The 10163-nt window shown below is 26.7% G+C and overlaps 1 protein-coding gene across 1 annotated transcript; it reads left to right on the top strand.

The window, feature by feature from the left end:
• Positions 1–1897: 1897 nt before the first annotated feature.
• LOC105622732 (beta-galactosidase) lies at positions 1898–9432 on the top strand. Its single transcript, XM_012204144.1, has 10 exons — positions 1898–1972; positions 4684–4850; positions 5075–5225; positions 5523–5586; positions 6769–6863; positions 7158–7388; positions 7471–7642; positions 7769–7890; positions 8062–8463; positions 8709–9432. Exons 1-10 carry the CDS (start codon positions 1898–1900, stop codon positions 9105–9107), a joined length of 1878 nt encoding a protein of 625 aa, XP_012059534.1. The 3' UTR covers positions 9108–9432.
• Positions 9433–10163: the final 731 nt, after the last annotated feature.

The following is a 10163-nucleotide window of genomic DNA, read 5'->3' as shown; positions in this document are numbered from 1 at the left end:
ATCACTTTTATTGACATTTCTATGAATAAATAATGAAATTCTATTAAAATTTTGCATCGACTGAAGTAAGACAGATATTATAATTTGTTATCGATTGATAATTTTTACAATATATAATTACAAGTTTAAACCGTTATTTAAATAAATCATATAATTAAGGGCTATAAACGATCGCAACTACATCTTAATGCTTAATAATATTTCTACATTTTAAATACAACTCTTCAGTTTTGATAAATTTTAATTACTGCAGTTGGAATTTTGGTAGCTCAACATGTGCGACATATAGCGGCGCATAAATGTATTTCGTCGCTTTATTTCGCATAGTTTACCTTTAAATGATAATCTGTATGATGATTGTATGTCTAATATACACATATCTTTTTAGAATTTTAAATTCTAAAGAATATTAATAATAAATAAATTATACAGTAAACTGAAATTTATATATAATGTACGTTTATGTAATTGTTCAAGTGCGAATATCTAAATTGTCTGAATTCAGAATGATTCTTTTCAGTAAATACATTAATGAATAATTAAAACATATATAAAGATTGTCTTTAATTGCACTTAGAAAATTAGATTATATTAAAATTTACAAAAATATTGTTCGTCTTAATGTGAACTGTGAATAAAGTCTACTCGCATCCATATATCAAAATTGTCCATTATATTTCCAAGTTTACTTAGATAAAATTGAATTGCATCGAAGATAAATATTTAATAAACAAAATTGAAATTAGACTGATGCTAATTAATTAAAACTTACATGAATGTTTGAAGATTGACATATTATGCGCGCTTGTCATGGATCTACTGAGAATATTTGTCATTGAAAATGATTTTTATTATTGTCTACTTTTACTTTATTTTTGAATTATATTTCTTAAATAAAAGTTAAAAATAAAACTTTAGAAACATAAATAGGTACAAACTATCTAAGAAAGTGTCTTCTATCAGATGATATAGCAGTTTTTATAATACTAAGAATTTAATGATAATTATTATTTATATATTATTTATTGTTATTTTAACATTATTTTATTAAAATACTATTATAATTTATGTGAACATTATAAGGTTATATTTATAAGAAAAATTAAATATATTCAATGTAATTATTATTAATTGCGCATGAAACATATCCAACTGTGATAGATCGCAGTTGTTTGAACTACATGTTGAGTTAATGTGTGTGTGTGTGTGTGTGTGTGTGTGTGTGTGTGTGTGTGTGTGTGTGTGTGTGTGTATGTTTGCTTGAATATGAATATATATTTTATATTGTTATATTCCAAATATATATTTTATATTCTAAAATGTTTATAATTTGATCAAGATTTGATATTAGAAAAAAATTTTAAACTTCTAAGATAACATTTCTTAAAGTATGTATTTTTTTCATGAATGAAAGGGTCCTGAATATTTTAAACCTTATAGATTTTTTTTGAATTATATGCGAAACGATAAATTCACATGATGTGCTAAAAAAGATTATATTTTATTATCAAAAAAATCATAAAAAATATACCTTGAGAATATTGTTATTGTTGTGTATTTTATTATAGATTTGATCCGCACAAAGAACTTGCACTTGATGATTTGAATGCATCGTTTAAAATTTCTTTATGCAATATTCTGATAACGTTTCTCAATTAAAAAATAAATGCGCGAATACCTGCATGATAATTAATGATGACAATAAACAATGATTTAAGCAATATTTATCATCGAGGAGCACCGTATCTCTCCGATGATAAACTTTAAACGTCAATGTGACTTATCTTAGGTTCGTCGTCAATTCCGTCAGTAATGCTCGAGCGTGAATAGTGAATTAACAAGCTCTTAGAAGAGCGCAAATCAAGTACGACGAAAGTATTAAAAATCTCGTTCGAAAATGTGGTCATTAATGTTCGTGACAATTTTGGCATTAAGTAGAGCTATGTCGGAGACAATTAACCTACCAAATAACGTATGTTAAGTACTATTATTTCTATTATATAATCTCTTTTATATTTATGATCATGTATATGTACTCATATAAATTGATAATTTTACGCTATTACATATTTCCTTTGAAATATATAATATAAACATATATAATATAAAAGACTTTTTTGCTTTATGTTCATTGTAAACTTTAAATGAATCCATAGATCAATATTTGAAAGAATCTTTATACATTAAAAGCCTTTATTTTTATTTGTTTTTTGTTAAATTGTTTTGCATTTGTATTTTAATTTCCCGAAATTAAGAAAATTAAACTAATGATATTAATTAATTTAAATATATTTTTATATAAATTAATATTTATACAAAAATACGATACATTTCCGTACACAGATGAACGAAACTATGTAAGTGCAGTATAAATTAATACTGATTGTTTAAACGGAGTTAACGATGACAACAACTTTAGAAAAAAATGAAAAATTTTTAAATGGAAGTTTTAACTTTTAGAAAGATATATAAATGAATTCAAAATTGGACGTAATTATAATTCCATGTTTACTCCGTTTATACTGTTTTTAACTAAATTTAAATTTGTAATTTGTATCTTTATGCGACTGATGAAGACCATGTAAAGTCGAAACTATTTCGCTTATCTCTAATATACATTACACATTAATTTTAATCAATATCATATAACATTTTAATTTATTCGCTCGTCTTTGGTCGATTTTTCATTATATTTTATATTGTATTTCAATAACGCGCAAGTCATTATTATTTATATTTATACAAATGAGATTTGATATTTATCCACAGTTGGTTATCTTTTTTACAGGTACAAAATATCATATCAACCAGAATTTTTAAAATTATCATTCTGTTTTAATTAAAATTGAGATATTGTGTATTGAGGATATTACGTTTGATTAAAAAAATAAAATATAACAAGCATATAAAATTAAATAAAATCAGATTCATGCATAATGTGTATTCGATCGCGTAAAAATCATAAAATTTTTGAATGCAAGTCATAAAGCAATCATAAAGGTAGATTGATTCTACCGATTGACAATTGTCCTCGACCTCGTGTCCCATTTATAATCTACGTTGATCAAATGCAACTAAAATGTTACTTGAATTTAAAATCTTTTACAAATATTTTACATATAAACTTATTTTACATATAAACTATTTAAAGTGCATTAAATTTTTATCATAATCTTTTTAATTAATTAAAAAAATTATTTGAAGTTTAATTAAAATTTTTAATAAAGTTTAAACCTATGCATTTAAATTATATATAACGTAGGATGTTTTGATAAAAAATTAAAAATTGCAAAACATACAATACAATTACATGTATGTACATGTACGTATTTAAAATTATTCATTGCGAAAAATAATAGAAAGATATTCCACTTATGATATTCTGCTGCATTACATGTTTCTATGAAAACGGATAAATTTATCTTTATGATTAACTTATCAGAGTCATAATAATGGCATGGCCTGAGCAAAGTTAGAAAACGAGAAAGACATAGAGAATCAATTGACAATAACAGACCTCAAATGATATTTTAATTATAATTTGCTAATCGGTTTCTAAAGATGTAACGAAAATTATAAATTTATGATATCTGTATCAATAATTTGAAAGCACATACATTTGTAGTATATATACATATATGAGTAGTATATATACATAATAGAATATATACATATATGTAAATATATATGTGCTATAAAAATGCGTATTAATTAATAAACTAAGCTTCCTCTTTAAAGTGTTTTTATCATTTTTTTATATCTATTATGGAACTTTTCGTATACAATATAATATAAAGTTCTAAAAATTAAACGATTGATCGACAAATTTATCATTCAATTCTTGATATATTCCGACGAGAAAGAACATTATGATCTTAATTTATGTCGTTCGTAGCAACGACTTTGCAAAACAATGTTCGCTTTATTCTATCAGCAGATCCGTCCCGTATTGTGTAAAGATTGCATGGTCGGATTTACGCTTGTTTATGTGTTTTATATGTATGGTGTATATACATATGATATGTTCATTTAAAAGAAAAAATTTATATTTCTATTTGTTTTTTAAAAAATATCAAATATTACTCCATTTATTTTTTTTTATATGAGTAATCAAAATCAAAAAGACGTTTTACTTTAATGTTGAATAACTTAGTGAAAAAAAATTATATGAGTACGTAAATTAAAGATAAATACTCATTCTTTCGAAAGTGGTAAACTGCTTTTGTGTAATTTTTTTCACGCCATGAAACTTCGCAAAGTTTGTAAAAAATTTTCAGATTTGATAGATCTTCATTTGTATTTATATAGCTCCATAAAAGAAACAATCAGATTATTTAAACTATCAATTTGAAAATGTATAAGAGACTTCAATTTCAAAATGATTTAAAAAATTTTTAATTATTTCATTATGATCACTTTTTATGAGGTTCTTTTGAAAATTACCTGTTTTCGAAAGTCAGAATAAGTGAGTTCTTAATTTTTTGACATAGTATGATAAATGAGCCCAATAAAGGTTTCTCAAGTATATCATTGTGATTCTCCTAATACAAATATAATAAAATATACAAATATAATAAAATATTGTACAATAGAATTAAACGATATTTTAGAAATTATTATCAGCATCATATTATTACTTTTTATAAAATTATTATAGCAGGAATGTAGAATAAATTATTACAGGAATGGCAATACAGTTTCCATGTCGATTATGAGAACAATCAGTTTTTATTAGATGGGAAATCCTTTCAATACATTTCCGGTAGTTTTCATTATTTTCGAACGCCTAGACAATATTGGAGAGATCGTTTAAGAAAAATACGAGCCGCGGGACTTAATGCTATCTCAACGTAAGTTGAATTTTGTAATTTCGCAATTTATATGATAAATACAAGGAAATCATCGTCGTCAGGAAATTAAACACATTTGCACGTAATAGATCTTTTATTTGTTTATTAAATTTAAAATAATAATACATTTCGTTGATTTCATAATCAACAAATAATAACGAAATAATTTATCCTTTATCTATCGTCTATATATATATATCTATATATATCGTCGCGATATATAGTTATGTTGAATGGAGTCTTCACGAACCGGAACCAGGTCAATTTAACTGGACCGGCGATGCAGATTTAGTAAATTTCTTAAATATTGCGCAAGAGGAAGACTTGCTTGTATTGTTGCGACCGGGTCCTTATATCTGCGCTGAAAGAGACATGGTAAATATATAGGTATATTAATTGTTCAATACAAAGTCATTGGAATAAATTATCTTTATCTTATCTTATTTTATATTAAATAGATAATTATCTTATCTTTCTAATCTATCTTTTTTCTATTCTAATCTTATCTTATTTTATATTAGAGAGATAATTATCTTATCTTTCTAATCTATTCTTCCACATCTGAGATGAAACTTAAAAATTTACCTTTTTAAAAATTTACCTTTTTCCCAGATACTATTTAGAAAACATATTATTCTACAATTTTGATAATTCTAATATATTTACTTTTAGGGTGGTTTACCGTATTGGTTGCTTCGCGAAGTACCAAATATAAATTTGCGTACGAAAGATGCAGGTAAGATGTAATTTCGCTAAATTGTGCCTTGTTTTAAAATATGTTTTAAGTTTTGAAAAACATTTTGCGATTTTTTGTGTTATAGTAAATTTGTGAAAAAAATAGGAAATTTATAGATATATTATTATACTTATTATGATTTTAAATATAGAAAATGTAAAAATAGTTTATAATATATTTTTTCACAAAGTATTTTTATAATATATATAAATTCATATTTAGGAAGAATCAATAATAACAATAAGGTTTATATGGTAAATACAAAGAGAAAATTAGGCTCCTTTTACCTGCATCATTTGCTTACATCATTTTTGCCAACAATTTATTTGCGCACAAAAATTATTGCCAGCTCGATTTTATGTGCAATAATACATGTAAGCAAATGTGACTTTGTTTCTGAAATTTTTATCTATGCACAAAAGTGCATGTAGGTAATTAATCTGTAGGCAATAATTTTTGTGCGAATGAACTTTCGGCAAAAGTGATGTAGGCAAACGATGTTGTAGGCAATCGATTTGTAGGCAAACAGTCCTTCCAAATGTTGATATATGTAAGTTAGTATATGTAACAATTTTGAGGTATAAGAGAATAGAAATAATTCATTTCGTTAAAACGGTTTTCATTTAATTCCTTGTTTAGCATATGTATATCGAAATATGATTATGAGAAATTATTCTGAGAATTGTAAAAGAATCATTTTTCAGATAAATTTTTAAATATTTTTCAATTAAATATATTTTATTTCCGCGGAAATAAATATGCAATTGAGATAGCAATGATCCGCAACATTCATTAATAATAATTAACATCTCTTAGCAAGCATTACTTTCTTTTTTTACATCTTTTTATTATTAAAATACATACAGAAAAAAAGACTTAATGACAACTGTACAGGTGACATTATTAATGATGAACTTAATGATGAACTAAATTTTATAACTAGAATTAATGTACATTTGATGTTTGTTGTAACTATAAAATAATTTATTCAATCATGTATATTAATTTCATATTAATATAAAACTTATGTTACTACCACTATACTTTTTTTTGACAATAAGTTTAATAATGTAGATATATTAATAAAATTTATAATATTACAACACCAAATTGAGGAATTAAATGTTATTATTTTTTTATTTTATAAATTTCTGTTTTATAGAAATTTTTCTATTTCTACAGATTTTGTAAGATATGCCACATTGTATTTAAATGAGGTATTGAATAAAATACGGCCACTTTTAAGAGGTAATGGAGGACCGATAATTATGGTTCAGGTAATATTTATTTAAAATATTTATGGAGTTTTCCGAGGTAGTATTGTTCTACAGTATTATCGTTATTCTATGCTCTAACAATTTGATATTAGATTAATATTAATATCCGTTAAAAATTATTTATTTCATTTATAAATAATAATAAAGTTGATAATAACGAAAGCAGATTGAAAAGAAGTAAACATTAACGTAGATATGCACTTAAATATTTTTACTTTAATATATCAATTATTAATTTTATTGTTTTCCTTTCATTATTGTCACCTGTCATCTCAATATCAACCACGTTAATAGATAGAAAACGAATATGGAAGTTACTATGCTTGTGATACTGAGTACATGGACATGTTAAAAGAAATATTTATTAAAAAAGTCGGTAATAAAGCTCTTTTGTATACAACCGACGGTGCATTCGCGTCTTTACTCCGATGCGGATTCATATCTGGGGCATATGCCACCGTCGACTTTGGAACGGCCAACAACGTAACCAATAGTTTTCTGTCTATGCGTCTTTATCAGCCAAGAGTAAGCGATATTGCTATTTAAGAAAAATCAATTATGTAATAAAATTAAGATGTTTCGATCAAGTTTGCAAATTGATATGTAGGGTCCATTGGTGAATTCTGAATTCTATCCAGGTTGGTTAACGCATTGGGGAGAACCCTTCCAGAGGATAAAAACAGAAGCTGTTGTAAAATCATTGGAAGAAATGCTTGCTCTAGGTGCTTCCGTTAACTTTTACATGTTTTATGGGGGTACAAACTTTGGTTTCACTTCTGGTTAGTAAATTTTTTGTTATAGTTTCACGAATTGGTAAGTCAAATTCCCGTAAAAATAATATTTGGGAAATTAATACCAATCATATTAATTATATGTACTTTATTGAACGTAATGATCATCAACAGGAGCTAATGGTGGGACAGGTGTATACAGTCCACAATTGACTTCGTACGATTATGATGCTCCTTTGACCGAAGCCGGAGATCCGACACCTAAATACTTTGCTATAAGAGATGTTATTGGTCGTGTATGTTTGTGATTAGCTTTGTAATAATACGCTGTCGTATTTTCTATTTGACATTTCATATTTTACAAAAAGATTACTCTTTATCAGATGCAGAAAACAAAAATGCATAATAAATATTTCCTATCTCTTTTGAGTAAGTCAAGTTCACGTGCGTGCGCTTTGAAATTACAGTATTTGCCATTGCCAAACATGTCCCTTCCGACTGCATCTCCAAAAGGTAATTACGGTCCAGTATTATTGGAACCGGTACTGAAATTGCTCGATAATCGATCTCCGTTTGTGGTGATCCGGGCAACTGGAGACCAGCCTAAAACCTTCGAGGCTCTTTCTGTGAATCAAGGATTTGTCCTTTATGAGACGAACTTACCACCTTCTATCTCGGATCCGGCTATATTGCATGCAACGACAAAGGATAGAGCGTTGATTTATATAGATAATCAACTACGCGGCATTTTGAGTCGCATAGATAAGATATTTACTATACCACTAGAAAGTCCTTACGGTCATCGTTTAAGTTTATTGGTGGAGAATCAAGGACGTTTGAATTTCGGCAATGAAATTAATGATTCCAAGGTATCAAGGAAATTGTTAAAATAGAATAATATGCGTACACAACGTAGTGATCTTTTTTTTTAAATATTTGTTATTTGTTATTTATATATGTATGATAATATACTACATGATAATATAGTACAGAATATACTGCATGATAATATACTAATATATATTAATTCAATGAAAGCAAATGACATTTTAGCTTTAATTAAACATACGATAATTCTATGATATTTGAATCTTTTTCATATTTGATTCTCTAGGGGATATCAGATGTGAATATCAGTGGCATACCATTAACCAATTGGAATATGACAGGGTACACATTTTCTGACGTATCTTCTCTCCGGGACATAACAACCATACGCATTGACAGTGGGACTTTGAATAAGGGACCGGCATTTCTACGTGGAAAATTCACAATCGTCGGGCAACCGTTGGACACGTATCTAGATACCACTGGCTGGGGAAAAGGAGTAGCTTTTGTAAATGGTCACAATCTTGGGAGATATTGGCCATTAGTAGGTCCACAAATAACCTTGTATGTACCAGCTCCTTATCTTCGCGAAGGCGAGAATGAGTTGATCATATTGGAATTGGAATACGTGTCACAAACGAGAAAGATGAAGTTCCAATCCGTACCGAATTTGGGTACATTATAAATTTAATTCATAGCTTAGAAATATTATTGAGTTGTACGCTTCTTGCTTTTCATACAACGAAATATCACATTTCAAAATATCACATTTCTATACTTGTTTTACAAATAGTTTACTTATCCTTTTCTAGACAACACATTTATTTTAAACACATGATTTATACTCTCTCTCTTTCTTTTGAGTTATCTACTGCCACAACAATTCTTTTAAATCTTTTTAATTTATTTTTAAAAATAAACGCATAAAAAACATATAAGGAGTTTAGCGAGACATTTTCAACCTAATTATATAAAATAATAATATAATAAGGAAAGAAAGATAAAACAAATCTATCTGCTATCCTCTCCTATTGTCTCTTTAATAGAAGTAACAATTAATACTAACGTGATTTTATAAATTATGATATAACATATAAATATATAAAATTTTATATAAAGTTTCATGCATATGTTTCTTGTGATTATCAAAAAGTTAATATCTAAAGATAATAATTAAGAAATTATTTAATATTTAACAAAGTTATTGAATCACATAAGTATGGAAATTCTGTTTATCCGTTGACTTGTTTGTCATCTTTATATTTCGGAATTATTTGGTTAGGAAGGATGTAAATTGGCGTAGACAGACAGACAGACAGTCACCGGACGCGAAACTCTAAGCACTGCTGGTCTTGTAATTCAATTTTAAAATAAAGACGGCTGTACAAGGCAATTTGATTACAATTACTTCAACAACGAGAAGTCTTATCTCGGGTGTGTCGATTATGAAATTGGCACTACACGCAATATTTAACAGTATGAGTTATTCAATTACATACAATAAAGAAAAATTCTTATGCCTGTATTCATAGTTAGTGCTCATACTTATATTTAACGCTTCCTTATGCCCATATTCATAGTTATGCCCGTATTTATATTTAAGGTTTCCTTAAATTTATCTTTAGATGTTCTGTAGCTAATAAAATAATTTGTAGAGTATCTGAAGATAAATTTAAGTAAGCCTTAAATATAAGCCTGAATAGGGGCTATGAACGGGAGAATTAATTCTAATTTTTTTCTT

Source organism: Atta cephalotes, assembly GCF_000143395.1.
Source record: "Atta cephalotes unplaced genomic scaffold scaffold00048, whole genome shotgun sequence".
Taxonomy (NCBI): Eukaryota; Metazoa; Arthropoda; class Insecta; order Hymenoptera; family Formicidae; genus Atta; species Atta cephalotes.
Note: the sequence above shows the minus strand (reverse complement) of the source record. Positions and strands in the feature narration are given on the sequence as shown.

What these genes read in the sequence shown, in the direction of transcription:
- LOC105622732 (XM_012204144.1), top strand. Translation starts at nt 1,898, where the DNA reads ATGTGGTCATTAATGTTCGTGACAATTTTGGCATTAAGTAGAGCTATG. An exon ending in TTTGCGTACGAAAGATGCAG is followed by an intron (nt 5,587 to 6,768) that starts GTAAGATGTAAT and finishes CTATTTCTACAG; the next exon opens with ATTTTGTAAGATATGCCACA. An exon ending in GACCGATAATTATGGTTCAG is followed by an intron (nt 6,864 to 7,157) that starts GTAATATTTATT and finishes CCACGTTAATAG; the next exon opens with ATAGAAAACGAATATGGAAG.